General features: G+C 35.8%; 1 protein-coding gene and 1 long non-coding RNA gene across 2 annotated transcripts; both read left to right on the forward strand.

Annotated features, from left to right (window-relative positions):
- The first annotated feature begins 9,105 nt into the window (after positions 1-9,105).
- Positions 9,106-15,213, forward strand: LOC140962467 (uncharacterized). Its single transcript, XR_012172549.1, has 3 exons — positions 9,106-9,192; positions 10,261-10,944; positions 15,077-15,213. It is a non-coding gene; the product is annotated as an uncharacterized lncRNA (long non-coding RNA).
- LOC140962466 (uncharacterized) lies at positions 10,960-13,252 on the forward strand. The gene is made up of 2 exons (XM_073421388.1): positions 10,960-13,010; positions 13,133-13,252. The coding sequence occupies exon 1, from the start codon at positions 10,989-10,991 to the stop codon at positions 12,369-12,371; it is 1,383 nt and encodes a 460-aa protein (XP_073277489.1). The 5' UTR covers positions 10,960-10,988; the 3' UTR covers positions 12,372-13,010; positions 13,133-13,252.
- Positions 15,214-16,415: the final 1,202 nt, after the last annotated feature.

The raw sequence follows: 16,415 nt of genomic DNA on the forward strand, positions 1-16,415 counted from the left end.
TTGAAACAAGCTCTTATTTCAGCGCCTGTATTGGACATGCCATCAGGGCAAGGAGACTTTGTGTTATATACCAATGCATCTAAGCTCGGTTTAGGCGCAGTATTGATGCAGCATAGTCGGGTTATAGCTTATGCTTCCAGGCAGTTGAAAGTGCACGATCTTGAATTAGCCGCAGTAGTCTTTGCGTTGAAGATTTGGAGACACTACTTGTATGGCGAGAAATGCCAGATATTCACTGATCACAAGAGTCTCAAAAATTTTCTTCACACAGAAGGAGCTGAATATGAGACAGAGGAGATGGTTGGAACTGGTAAAAAACTACGATTGCGAAATTAGCTACCATCCGGGAAAGGCTAATGTCGTCGCAGACGCCCTGAGCAAAAAAATTCGCAGCCATAGCACAGCTGTCAGTGCAGAGACCTCTTCAGTTTGAGATTCAGAAATTTGGTCTAGAGGTCTATCCTGAGGGCAGAGCTCCGAGCTGTCTAATCTGACAGTCAAGTCTGATTTACTAGACCGTATCCGTCAAGGACAGTCTTCAGACGAGCAGTTACAGAAATGGAGACTGAAGGATGAAGCCAAGGGCAGTGTGCTCTACTCAATGTCAGACGGTATCGTGAGATACAGGGGAAGAATGTGGGTGCCTAACGTAGATTCGATCAGAGAAGATATCTTATCAGAGGCACATGCATCTCAGTATTCAATCCATCCAAGAGGTACTAAGATGTACAAAGACCTGCAGATCTTGTATTGGTGGCCAGGGCTGAAGAGAGACATCCGCAGATTTGTGTCTGAATGCCTCACTTGTCAATAGGTGAAGGCGGTACACCAGAGGCCAGCAGGAATGCTTAAGCCACTCCCTATCCCAGAGTGGAAATGGGAGAATATTACTATGGAGTTTGTTATTGGGTTGCCAAGGTCAGTCAGAAGATCCAATGCCATTTGGGTTATCGTGGACCGACTCACTAAATCAGCGCACCTCTTGCCAGTGAGGACGACTTTCTCCATGACGCAGTACACGGAGCTTTACATCAGGGAGATCATTCGATTGCATGGAATCCCAGTTACTATTGTGTCCGACAAGGACCCGAGGTTTACTTCATCCTTTTGGAAGAGTTTGCCTGCAGCCATAGGGACAAAGTTGCTATTCAGTACAGCTTTTCACCCGCAGACAGATGGCCTGTCGGAGCGAATGATTCAGATTTTGGAGGATCTATTGCGAGCATGTATGATCGATTTCCAAGGGACTTGGGAATCGAAGCTACCTCTAGTGGAGTTTACATACAACAACAGTTTTAAAGCATCTATAGGTATGGCTCCCTACGAGGCATTGTACGGAAGGAAGTGCAGATCGCCGATTCATTGGGATGAAGTCGGAGAGAGAGCAGAGCTTGGGCCATAGATAGTTCAGCAGACTGTAGATATGGTGGTCAAGATTCGTGAGAGGATGAAGACCGCCCAGAGTCGTCAGAAGAGTTATGCTGACAAAAGGAGGAGAGATATCGAGTTTGCCGTAGGTGATCACGTTTTTGTAAAGATAGCACCTATGAAGGGTGGTATGAGATTTGGGAAGAGAGGCAAGCTGAGTCCAAGATTTATTGGACCGTTTGAGATTCTTGACAGAGTTGGGACACTAGCTTATCGTGTAGCCCTTCCGCCGAATCTGGCCGGGGTACACAACGTGTTCCACGTCTCGATGCTGAGGAAGTATCTAGATAATCCTTCGCATATTCTGAGCTATGAGCCGCTACAACTTACTCCAGACCTTTCGTATGAGGAGAAGCCGATTCAAATCCTAGACAGGAAGGAGCGCAAACTTCGGAACAAAGTGACCAAGTTGGTCAAAGTCCGGTGGCTAAATCAATCCGTGGAGGAAGCCACTTGGGAGTCCAAAGTGGACATGAGGATTCGCTACCCGGAGTTGTTCGGTAAGATTTAATTTCGAGGACGAAATTTTTGTAAGTGGGGGAGGAACTGTAGTGCCCAAATTCTGTACACGTATAACCCATGCATTTATTTAATTATTAAATCATTTAATTAATTTTAAAGCGAGTCCTAGTAGTGCATGATTTATTTAAATACATTATTTTAAATTATTCATGTTTATGTGATGCACGTTAAAATATTTTTCGAGTTTCATGTTTCAGGCGATTATTCGATGCGGGATCGAGGAAGAGACCGGTGACGATTTTTGCAATTTAAAATGTGTTATTTATTTTAAGTTGAAGATGTGGCATTTTTAAATAATTTATTCAGTTTAGTATTTTAAAAGTCTAGTTTATTGATTTTAGTGATTTTAGAATCTTAAAACTTTTAAAGTCTAACACTGATGCATGTCATTTTTTTAATTAAGGGATTTTAGTGAAGTTAGTCTTTGACTAAGATTTTTCTATTAGCATTTTATTTGCATTGTGATTAGTAACTTTTAATTAGCCTTATTAACTTCTAATTAAACAATATTCCCCCTTTATTATATTAATATACACGACACACACACATATATCCCACAATACACACACTTACACATCTATTCATTCATATTTTTTTGAGAAGAAACCTAGGGTTCATATCAATACAGCAGCCGCCCCTTTTCTCTCAAATTCCAGCAAGGTTTTGTTGTGTTTTCTTCAAAGAAAATCGAGCCACCATCGTCCCGGATCAAGCCTCGCTTCCTTCCCGCTTCGGTATCGTCGTCACGGTATTTCTAATTATCAAAAGGCACGTATATTCTTTCGTTTATGCATCGATCTTGTCATATTATGCGTTGTGTTGTTATTTATTCGTAAAAAGACATGTGTGATGTGTGGAAGTTTGAGCAATGATGTTTGGATCAAGTTTGAAAGGGTTTTTGGATCACAAATCACGTTTTTGCTGTCATTTTAAAAAATGCGATTTTTTGGTCGAGGTTCTGGAAAAACTTTCAACATATAAAACGTAGTACTCTTTGATACCTTCGATTTGATATAAATTTCGTAATTTTTGGAAGAGAAACGAGTGAGTTATAATTGTTTTTGTGTGACTGCTCAAACCTGCGATCTTATGAAAATGATGTTCATCATGTTTTGAAGTTTTTGAGTTGCAGGCTTCGTTGGGCACCGCCGGGCTTGTGCTACTGCATTTAGATATGTTATGGGATGAGTTTAGATGTTATTTTGTGGTTCGTTTGGGTCGGGATTGGCTTGGGATATAATAGAAGTCGTAGGAAGCGAAACGATATCGGATTACGGGTTATTGTTGTATTGAAGTTGCTTGTCAATGCTTGGAGATGTTTGGGGTGTTTTTACGGGTTTGAATCAATGTAATAGCATCCTAGGATGAGTCTCGAGGTGTTGGTTCATGGTCCTTAGGCTTGGATTGAGAGAATGAATGAATAAGATAGCGAATTTTCGTGAATGTCCAAGTCCAGAGGCTACCCGGACCCTTTCCCGAACCCCGACACAGAGTCCGTGTCCTTTTTCTTTCAAAAATATGAATTTCCAGAGCCTACCCAGACCCCTACACGGGGTCCGTGTAGCTCTCTTTAAAAAAAAAAATTAAATTTTTTTTTTAAATTTTTAAAATTTGAATATAAAGTATATGAAGTGTTTTGTGGTTATGAATATAAAATATAGGATTTGTTTTGGGGTTCTATTTCATGGTTTAGTATGATGATTAAACGAGGTCAAGTCCCGAGTGATTTAGAATGTCATAAGCTATTTATTTACTTCGGTGGCGAGCACAAGTACCTACGTCTAAGCTATGAAAGATAAGTGTTTGAACTCATGTTAGTATGCAGCAGTGGCCCAAGCGAGATCCAACGAATCCCTCAACGCCAAGTAAGTATGTTGACGTTCAAAAAAAAATATTTTAAGATTTTGAGGTATGCTAAATGTCTTGTGACCAAATTATGAATGGGTTTGGAAGTCGGTGAACGTGGCCGAGGACCTCTCCACCCCGTTAAAGCATGAACGGGTTTAGATCAGGATTGGAAAGCGTTAAAGCATGAACGGGGACCAATCCACCCGTTAAATCATGAACGAGGATCTCATGTATGTGGCAGTGGATGCGTCCCTCTCAGCCCAGTATTGTGGTTTGTCTGATCAGGCATTTATTATGTATGAGTCACTTGCTTTGAAACATGCCTCTATGCAAAATGATGAAGTTATGTACGTTCAATTATGTTCAAGTACGCAAGCATGTTTTAAGAAAATTTTTATGTTGATGGCACGTCTATGTATGTATATACGTATGTTCAAGGTTTGTTATGCAAGTTCAAGTTTCATGTATGTACTCCTTATTTTAAAGTTGCATGTGGTTTTATTCGGTATTATTCGTTACTTCCAGTTTATACGTGTTGAGTCTTTAGACTCACTAGACTTGATCGATGCATGTGAGGATGATTTCAAGGAGACTAGGGGTGGTGACCAAGGAGCAAGCTTGGACTGAGCGGGAGGCTAAACCCGAGGACCGCCATGTTTTGAAGTTTTCATGTAATGCTTAAAATACTTTAATTTGATGTTCTGGTTAGGATGTTTTGAACAAGCGTTTATCTTAGCAAACTTTTTATTGGTGATCTTTTACTTCAAATAGTTTGATTGAACAATGAGTGGTTAACCGAATTGATGGTTCATTTTCGTAATTAAGAAAATTTTAAATTTTTCCTCAAATTTTAAATAGTATAAAAGTACGGTACGTTACAATATAAAACATATCAGTTTTCTTAACGAAGGATTATTTCAAGTGTTTTCCGCTTGGTTTAATACCAAACTTGATCTAATTCATCGATGTATACATTCTTAGAACACAAGCTATTGAAGCTCATTGATTTATTGTGTTGAAGCACCCCTAAGGTGACGAGCACACGATCCGTTAGATCTGTATACGTATTACTTGTTGTCAAAATTATGGTGTGTTGAGTCTTTAAACTCACTAGGTGTGATTGATTCAGGTGATAATTTTGTTAATGAAGGTCTTGATGGTTGACTTTGCTGGACTTAAGGTGCACATAACCCGAGGACCGACGCTAGTTTTCCGCACTAGTTTGTGATTTATGATTCTAAGTTATGTTAAAGATATTTTATGACTTTTTATTTATGTTATGAGAGGTTTGAGAGGTTATAGTATGGGTTACACTTTTCAAAAAATGTTTTTAGGTTTGGTAAAATGTTGGATTATTTGATGCCTTAAACTATTCTCTTTTGGATATTTAAATGTTAATTGGTTGGTTTATTTTCAAAATGGAATCAAGATATTTTAAAGTATTTACATATATATATATATTGAATTATGGAAATTAAGGGGAAAAAAAAATTTTCTAGCACGTTTTAAGAATATGAGTAGTGGACGTTTCAGTTGGTATCAGAGCAATGGTTCTGTAAAGGGTTGTGCCATCATCAGTGCCGGAAAGCTCAGTCGTCAAGCCTCAATTTTGTAAGTTTACATGCTTTATGTGATCTATATGTTGTTACCTGCATGGTTAAATGAATTATACGTTTACGCCACATGTTTAATAGCTTTATGAGGATATATGATTTATATGCTCTAGAGTTTTTATACGTGATACGATATGAAATAAGAAATTATATGATTTCAACGTATGTTAGCTTTGTGGTGGAAATGGACTATGTTGATTTTTGGGTTTTAGTATTGACGTTATACTTTTTGGGTCATAAGTTAATCGTGAATATTATGAATGCTTTTGGGACACGTAGATTTTTCTAAGAAAATACTAATGAACTCGTGGGTACTAATTGACTTAATTTTGGGGATTTCACCTAAGAAATAATGATTTGAGGATTTGCAACGATTTTGGGAGTATAAAAATGTATAAATTGGGATTTTAAGTTTTGATGAAAGGTAAGATTGGTTATAGGAATTGATGGTAAATAAGTTAAAAATTATCGAAATTTATGTTATGGGAAACCCGTAGAAGGGAATTAAGGATGCCAAGAACTTATGAGTTGATCGTAGGATTTTCGAAATTTAGGACCAATTGGATAATTTTTTAGGAAATTAAGAATTGATTTTGCAATTGTTAAGGAATTTGGGGACTAGTTTAACAATAAGTGAGAATTGAATGGGTTAAATGATAAGAATTCTTGAAGATTTAGTCTTTCAAGAATATTTAGAACCTTGAAATATCTTGGTTACAATGTTATAAGGAATGTTATTCAAGGGTTTTTAAGGATAAAACAATATTAGGCTTGAAAAATCTAAGCGTTAGCGGATGCGTTTGAGATTTTAATATCGAAATATGATAAGTTGATGAACATTTTGGGTAAAATATAGGGAAAGTAATATACGATAAGTATGATCATCCATATTTTAATATTGGAAATGGTAAGAAAAGTTGAAATTCGAGGATATAATAGCACAAAACTAAGTCGTTATGGGTCGTTTTAAGTTGCGATTTGCAAAACAAGGATTTAGACGGTAAAAATCGATTGGGATCAAGGAGACATAAGGACATTCTAGAACTTAAGTTTTATCAGAGTAGTGCAGCGGAAGAGTGTATTTTTGGGATACTAGATTTAAGTCTAAACTTTTGATTATCGAGGATAAGCATATTTCAGGGACGAAATTTAATTTAAGAGAGGAAGATTGTAACGCCCCGAAAATTTGAAGGTCCATCCGAACCACATGCATACAAGTTATTAAATTCCTTGTGTATTTCAATTAATTGTTTTAATTTCATAAATTAATTATGATGTGCATATTTGCATGTTTAAAATATATTTTTTTACATGGTTGCATTAAAATATATTTTTATAAGTTATTCGAGTTGCGATCAAAAAACGGAGACCGAGGGCTGAAAAATAGAAAATATTTGTATTAAATAGTTGTTTTTAATTATTTAAAATAAGAGTGATGCTTTTCCTTATTTTTTAAAAAAGAGTTTTGAAGTGATTTTATACGCCGGACGTAATTTTTATCGATGTTGGATTTTCAAAAAAAATACGAATGTTTTGGCAACCCGGCTAATAAATTCACAAACTTTTCTAAACAAAATATTTAATTAAACACTAATGGGCTAAATGGACCTAATTAAGTGTGTTAATGGGCCTAAGCCTTGTTAGTAGATTAATTAAGTATATAATATACTAAACTACCCCATAACCCTTCAAACCCCACACCCACCTCCCCCAACAAATCAAAACTCTCCCCATCAGCTTAGCAACACACGGCACACACATATTGTGAAGGGAAAAGCATCGGTTCTTAGGAAAAAATTCGGCCAACGTTCTTGTATTGCCGTTCTTCGCGTCGTCAAGGGGTTTTCGTGCGTTAAAAGTGCAAAGGCACGCCATATTATTTCCTTAAACATATATCACACCATATTAATTATTTGATCATGTTTTGAATGAAAACAAGGCACACAAATTGTTATTTTCGTAACTATACACATGCATGTTCTAAACTCTTGATTGTTGGTTCCAAAATCATGTTTTTATGTTGTTTAAGGGGCTCCCATGGATAGGGTGCTAATATGGAATTGTTTTACACATGTTTAAGGGTCTAGAACACAACCAATATGCTTCACAACATGATAGATCAAAGCTGGAACAATCGTTGGTAAGGGAAGAAGGAGCCGTGAGGTTTTTGAAGAGTTTGTGTACATGTGGGGGTTCAAGGGACTCGATTGTTTGCTTGGGGCTTGGGGGCTCGGCCAGGGATGGTAGGGGCTTGGCTAAGGTCGTGCTGAGAGGCTAGGAGGAGTCCTAGGGCGGTTGGGCTCTGCTGCACGTAGGGAGGAAGGGAACGCGCGAGACCCGCTTGAAGAAGAAAGTGGCGCGTGGCTGGTGCAAGCCCCAAGGCTGGTGCGTGGGTCCAAGCGTGGTGCAGGAAGGTCTAGAGGGTGGTGCATGGACAGCTAGGTTGAGGGAGTTGGGGTCTAGAGGATGGAGGAGTCCTAGCATGGCAAAACTCATAAAGCACCTAAGGGGAGTGCTGCGGCTAGGAGATTGCTTGCGTAGGGTCTTGCTGCATGGCTTTGGGGCTTGGGCTGGGGGTGGCTTGGGTATAGGGCTGGTCTAGGGTCAGTAAAGGTCATGGGTGGTCAGTGGTTAGATTGCTTGATGAGTCCTAAGGCAACTAGGAGTCCTAAGGCAACTAAACCACACACACGCACAAAAAGGGGTCAAGGGCAGTGGGCTTTTCGAGGGTCTAAGGGGCTAGTCAGGGGCTTGGGCTTGGTCAGTAGGTTTTCTAAATGAATTGGCTAGGGTTTGGCTTGAGGTGGCTCAGGCGTGGCTCGTGTAAATCAAGAGATGGCTCGGGTTGATCGGTTAAGGGTCAAAAACGAAAATTAATGAACAAAAATTGGAACCATGGGTCTACAGGTGTGGTTCATGGCTCACAAGAGTAGAATAAATAATAAAATTGTAATGTTTAAAATTTGGGTTCAAAATAATGAGTTTTGGATTTATCCGAGATTTAATCGTCTCACGAAACGTTGATTAAAGAATTAATTGAAACGCCTAGATTTAAGGGCTTTTTTTAAAAAATAATATATTTTTAAAACTTATTTATTAAAATATTGCAGATTTGGGAGATTTATAAAAATATTACAATCCGGACTTTGAACCCCTTGATTCAGAATTTTTTTTTAAAAAAAAATAAATTGTGTGTCACGGATTCAAAGGAATTTGTCCTTTGAATTTGTGACACTGTCTTGGATTCATTAAATCCGGGACCCCCACCCTTTAAAAAAAATAAATTGTGTCCCGGATTCAGAATCCGGGACAGACTGTGAATCCGGGACCTCACCCTCTTTTCCTCCCTATAAATTGCACCGAGTATTCGATATTGTTTCATCGATCTTCTGCGCAAATATGATTTCATAAAAATCCTTCCGCGCAAATATTCCACAATCGCCTACGCAAATTTTTTTTTCTTCGCTCCGTCGTTTTTTTTGGTAGTTATAATTTTTAGAATCCGTAACTCTCTTCTCTTTATAAATTATGTCGATCCTGAATATCAGAATTTTAGAGATTTACGTCGAATCTCAGTAATTCAGAAGTTGATTTGGGAGAATTGTGTTGAGTATCAGAATTTGGGAGAATTGCGCCGAGTCTCAGTCGAATCTCTATTATTTATTTTTGTATTGATTTTTATTTTTTGTATAATATTTCTGATAATGTTTGTAATTTATTGCATATATTAAACATCGTTCGCTGATTCATTTACAAATTCCGTACAACCACATTTGAAAAGGTAATTTCGATAATTTTTTATATTTTAGTTGTATTATTTATGTTTTATTAATGTAATTATAATTTTTTTCGGTTGCATTTTAATGTTATGTATAATTTTGTTATATTTTTTATTTTTAATATTATTAAATTTTAAAATTACTAATACGAATACTAATAATAAATTAATAATAAATATAAATTTTTTCAATTTGGAAAAAAAATTTCAAATTTCGTATTTTAAATGAAATTATATTATATTATTTAAGTATGAGAATGAGTTAATGTTAACGGTTTTGTTATTGTTTAGTGTATTAATTACAATAATGAAATAAAATAAATTTAGAAATAAACTAATTGTAAAATAATAATAATTACATGTAACGCTTTGAAATAATGTAATCACGCCTACTTACCAAGCGTTACATGTATTTACCATTTTTTTAAAGAAATAAAAATATAAATGACTCTTTATAATTATTTCAAAGTTGCACGTCTCGACAGTACATGTATTAAATTAATAATAATAATAATAATAATAATAATAATAATAATAATAATAATAATAATATATTTTTATTCAATGATATAATTAGAATTAATTTAATTTAAAATTTTATTTTAGTAACTAAATTAAGTTTTAAGGAAAAAAATTATTTATCACGGGAATAAAATTTTTTAGAAACACAATTTTGACAAATCTAAGTTTATCTTGTAAATTTTTCATTTGTTTATGTTTATTATGTTTATTTTTCTTTTTAAATTTATTGATACTATTAATTGTTAAAAATGTTAATATAAGAAATTGATATATTTGGAAATTATAATTACACATGTTTAAAACTTTAAATTTTTAATATAAGTCATAACAATTTTTTTTATTATTATTAAAACAAACATTGGTATTATTAAATATAAATTTTAATTAAAACAATATAAATTTTAATAATAATAATACAAAACTTTTTAGTGATTCTTGAAATTTTATTATGATTTTATACATTATGTCATATTTTTAATATATGTGTAAGAAACTCATAATTAAATTTTGTTATGATTGTATAAATTATGTCGTAGTTTTTTGTTGCAGACATGGATACTGTCAGAGCCTTACTTTACGTAGGTGGCTATGTCATTATTGAAGATGGTAGGATTGGATATAGTATCCCCGCGACCATGCCCATTAAAATCCCTCGCTCTACTACATTTTCCCAACTGGTGAATTATGCGCATCGCAAGCTGGAGATCGACCCATCAAAATTCTGCATCAAATTGTCAACGAAATATTGTTATAGCTCGTTGTCTCGTTACATTGAAGAACATGTCTATATCACAGATGATGATAGTCTACAATTTATGTTTGAGTTGCCTACACTGGATTGCATGTACTTGTATGTTAATTCATCGCCATTGTTACAGAACGTAAGTGATTACCATTTTGATGCAGTCATGCCGGTAATAACGCAAGGTTTGGGAACAGTTGGTTTAAATGAAGCGGGACCTTCTATGTATCACGTCGATGAACAGTCAGCTCAGACATACTCTGAGATTGACACTAGTCCTTGGGATCACCATATCACGACTCATACTGAAGAAGACTATGCATGGGGGATGAATACAACAGGAGAATGGGATTATACTTCAGGGGGTTGGGATCATCATATCACGGGTCCATCTGGAGTTGGTGTCGCATGGGGTTCTAGTAGAACAAGCCAATTGGATTTAAATTCATGGGCTGATGAGAAAAATACCACAAATGTTAGACATTTTGATAGTTCTACTATGGTTGCAAATATTTCCACACCAATTACAGAACACATGCCTGAGCAAGATGATTTATTTGGGGACAGTTCGCATCATGTCATGAATAGCGATGATGATTTGTATGCTACATCAAGTGACGGAGAAGATGATCATTACGTTGACAATGCATATGAAGGGACATCGACGCGTGTGTTAATGTCTGGAGCATCATTGACAGAGAACATTCCTATTGCACCAGAGCAACATTTACGTGAAATTCCCCAATTTTTCAATGAAATCTACGAAGAACAAATTCCAGATTCATTTGGTATTCCTTCTGCATCACGAACATACTTTTACAATCCTGAGAGGCCAGAGCTCGGTGTGAAAATGGTTTTTAAGAGCAAAAATGATTTAATAGCTTCAGTGAAGGATTATTCTGTTCGGGTTTTAAGACGTGAATATATCGTAGTCCAAAGTTCTCCGACAATTTGGAAGGTCAAATGCAAGAACTGGTCTGAAGGTGGCAATTGTGGGTGGGGACTTCGAGCATCGTTCAAAAAAAATTTAGGCTACTTCATGATCACAAAATATGGTGATGATCACGCATGCATGTCTACCCAAGTCGGCATAGATCACCACAACCTTGACGTAAACATGATAGCCAGTATACTTTTGGGAATCGTGCGTTGTGATCCTGCATACGAAATCAAATATGTGCGAGAAAGTATTAAAGAAAAATATGGGTATGAAATATCGTATGCTAAGGCATGGCAGAGTTTGAAACGCGCAGTGGAGGTAGTCTATGGCACATGGGAAACCTCTGTAACTTTGCTTCCTAAATATATGGGAGCTTTGTCGAAGTACAATCCAGGCACTGTTGTAGAATGGAAGCATCTTCGACCGTATGACCATCCACATACAGTTTTGAACTTTGTGTTTTGGGCATTCAGACCATGTATAGATGGTTTTCGACAGTGTCGCAACGTAATCAGTGTAGACGGTACCCATATGTACACTAAATATAAGCACAAACTACTCATAGCAGTAACATTGGATGCCAATAACCAGGATTTGCCGCTAGCATTTGCGCTCGTTGATGAAGAAAATTATGAGTCTTGGCATTGGTTCCTCGATAATGTTGCACGACATGTTACTAGAGGGTGTAGTGGTGTGTGCCTTATATATGATAGACATGCGGGTATAACAAGTGTAGTGCAAGATCTCCCTGACTTCAAGCCTCCTCGTGGTGTTCATCGTTTCTGTTTGAGGCATGTTTGCTCTAATTTCAACAGTAAGTTCAAAAACATTCATTTAAAAGACTTATATTGGGAAGCAGGGATACAACACCAAGTAGCAAAATTTAATGCGACAATGGAGGCAATTAGAACAAACAATGCGGCAGCTTTCACGTATTTGTCAAACATTCCAAAAAAAAAAATGGTCATTGCCTCATGATGGTGGATGGAGACGAGGGATAATGACGACGAACATGTCTGAGTGTACTAATGGTGTGTTGAAAGGAGTACGACGTCTTCCAATAACTGCAATAGTGGAGATGACATTACAACGTAGCGTGCACTATTTCATTCAACGGCGAGCGCGAAGTGAAAAGATGCTGGAAAAAAATCAACCATGGACCGATTATGCATACTCAAAATTTGATATGTGGTCAAAAAAATCAATTGAACATCGAGTAGTAAGATTTGACCAAAGGGATAAAACAGCATCCGTCGCGACAGGAGGAAGACCAGGTCGTCAACATCACGTACAAGCTGTGAACATTTCTACGCGTGATTGCACATGTGGTAAATTCACAATATTTGGAATTCCTTGTTCACATGTTATATGTGCAGCGAAATGGTTTGGTTTGAATCCCGCACAGCTTTTACAACCATGGTTTACATTGAGCGAATACGTGAACACATACGATGGAAGATTCTACCCTATTCATGATGGACAATATTGGGATGAACCTACTTTCCAATTACAACACAATAGTGTTCGTCGACAAAGGAGGCAGGCTGGTAGAGATCGCACGACACGCATAAGAAACGAGATGGATCAGCCATCATCGAGGGAGAGACAACGTGGGAGGTAAAAGATCTACAATAACGTATTGTACCTTATGTTTAAATCATAACATGTGAAGTTATTAATGTAAATACAAAATTGTGTATTAAAATTTTGTATTTATTAATAATTCTTGTTCATTGCAGGTAGGTGCATGTGAGAATATCGAGTTATGATGCCAAATAATTATGTTTGTGACGTAGATTTTACAATTTAATATTGTATTGTTATGACAATTCAATGTTGTATTGTTATGAAGATTTTTTTAATATTTGACTAATTTGACTTGATTTAGCAAGTATACTTATGTTTTTTCATTACTATAACTTTATATGTAAATTTATTCGTAAAAGAATAATAAATCACAATCAATACATTCCAAAATTTTAAAACGTCAATAATACAAAAATTGTATACGAATGTTGAAAAAATATGTTGCAGCAACTACTTGTAATTAAAATAAAAAATTGAAAAATATACAACAATACGATGTAAGTAATTGTGCATATCTAAATAAATAGTTAATGTCGATGGTAACGATGCCCCCCAGTGCCACACGGTGGTCTTCTGATTACTCTACGTCCATGACCTAGCATCTGTTCATCATCTCCATGCGTACTTGTTTGGGCTGCAGATGTAATGATATCGGCAATGTTCCCACCAACCTCATACCCTTCTGTATCAGAATATTGTTCAAATTGTATGGGCGACGTGTTAAATGTAGGGAGAATCTCACTCATACCCGGTCGAAAGTCACTTTGTAAAAATTGTGTAAAACTACCAACAAATAGAGTGTAGTAACCAGCGTCATACGATGGAAAGCTTGAAACCACTGGCGGAGTAGCGTATGCCATATTTGAAGATGATGGTCCGGGTTCAAACTCATTTCCTGTCCACATCGGTGGATATTGCACATGAGCTGAGCGTGTCTGTCACATAGATGCATACGTTATGTAACATATATTTAATACAATAAATTATATTTACGTACATATGTAGATATATTGAACATGTCTTACGATAAATTGTCGGTAGTTTGCATCAACAGGATGGTAGTCCATAATGTTTGAAGATACCACTGGCGGCGAGAGCACTATTTGTGAAATGCGATGATACCAACCAACATAGTCCACTGTGATGGCGGGTGCACCAGGTATGACATAATCCCCACCAATCACAAAATTATATCTGTCATTCCACATTTCTACAAAATCTTTGTGATATGTCGCCCAATCAAAGTTGTTCCGGCCTTGTCGCGTCAGTTTATGGAAACTGTCGAAGTTAGTAGCAGGTGGCGGAATACCCTGATGCATTCCAAACTGTCCGAGACACCACTCTGGTCTATGCATCTCAACTATATGAAAATTGATCAATGCGCATGCCGACCGACATAGATGAATTCTATTTCCATCAAGAATTCTGCCAACCTCCGAGGACTCCATATCATAAATTGTCCATAGAAACTGAAGCAAATAAAATGAAAAAAACATTATCAAGTCGATAATATATAATTCAGACTGAATTTGTAAAAAATTCAAACTCTAAACAACTAATATATTTATCTACCTGCCCTTCTACCATCCTATCAAGCATATCTTTGATTATACGGACCGAATGATGGGCCGTGTGTGTCCAAGAGAATCCGCGTCTCCACCCGCAATTTATAAAAATACACAATAGTTTCATTAAAACTAAATAACAAAATAATAATAATAGATGTTAATTATTTCTTATTAGTACCGTGCGTCGTATGGTGGGAATGGTAGACCCTGAAGCACATCGCCAGCCTGCTCTGCTGACATAGATACTTGTTGCGCTCTATCATGGCAAAGAAGAGTAATTATAGACCACACCCAAATCTGCAATAACATACAACAGAAATAATCAAATCATAAGAAAAATTAATGACAACAAATATAATGACAGTAGAAGTGTAAAATTACCTGCAATATCTGAACAGGGCCACACAAATAAACCTTTAATCTCATTGATGTGTCGCACAACTCTCTATAAAGATATGCCAAATCAGCAGAACCCCAGCTAAACGTATTTACTATTTCTATGTCCTCAAGAAACTGCAAATACATAAGTTTCACAGCAGCACCTTCCGAGTCCGGAAACATACATCCACCAATGATCATTAATACAACACAACGGGAATATTGTGCTACGTCCTCTTCAGTGCTTTGATCATCAATCATATTATTTAGGCAATGGTCTAGCAAAGTGGTGAGATAAAGATGTGCACCTTTAATCTGCGAAGATGTAGGCGTAAAACCCAACCAAGTAGCGCAGCGTTGTTGTAAAGTATTTTTGTTGTACGCGGTATCTACACCAGTTCTGGGCATGCCATCAATATTCAACCCCCAAATAAGGGCAACGTCATGTAGGGTGATTGTTGCCTCGCCCACTGTAAGGTGAAATGTGTGTGTCTCACGACGCCATCTCTCAACAATGGCTGTAAGCAAATGATTATCATAATATTTAATTGGACCACACTGAATGACACCATAGAAGCCCATGCGTGCAAGACATAGGCGGACATAGAGGTGAATCCCAGCATTAAGCAATCTCCAAAGACATTTGTCAGACCGGCGTGGCGGAATTAGTGTATCCATGTTTTCAGCATTGATATAATTTGATATGTGTCTACCCCGCAAATACAACACATTTTCCGTATTTTCAGCCATCTTGCAAACAAAAAATCATTAGTTAACAAATATTATATTTTATATCAACAAAATTTAACTACATATTTTATAGTAAACAAAATTTATTTGCAATTTCCGGCTCGAAAAAATAAAACGTATATGTTGATGACAAATTGATAATAAAACTAATTACTATAAATAAAATAATTTCTTTTAAAAAACAATAATACATCATAAAACGTAACATGTAATTATAATACATACATTATTAATAGTTATTATTAAGTATAGTAATAGTTATAAAACGTATACATTAGTAATAGTTATTTATTATAACATGTAATTATTAAGTATAGTAATAGTTATAAAACATATACATTAGTAATAGTTATTTATTATAATAAATACATTAGTAATAGTTATAAAACGTATACATTTATTGTAATTAAATTAAGTTTAGTTATTATTATACAATTAATATTTTAATTATTCTAATAATACAATTACTATTATAATTATTACGTGATGCGTTCATCATTATACAATTGTAAAAATAATATTATAATTATTCCAATATTATAATTATATAGTTATTATTATACAATCAATATTATAATTATTCCAATAATACAAAACGTATACATTTATTATAATTAAATTAAGTATAGTTATTATTACAGAAATATTATTATAATTATTCCGATAATAAAATTACTACTAAAATTATTACGTGATGCGTTCATTATTATACAATTATACAATTAATATTATACAATTA

Source organism: Primulina huaijiensis, chromosome 17 (genome assembly GCF_012295235.1).
Source record: "Primulina huaijiensis isolate GDHJ02 chromosome 17, ASM1229523v2, whole genome shotgun sequence".
Lineage (NCBI taxonomy): Eukaryota > Viridiplantae > Streptophyta > Magnoliopsida > Lamiales > Gesneriaceae > Primulina > Primulina huaijiensis.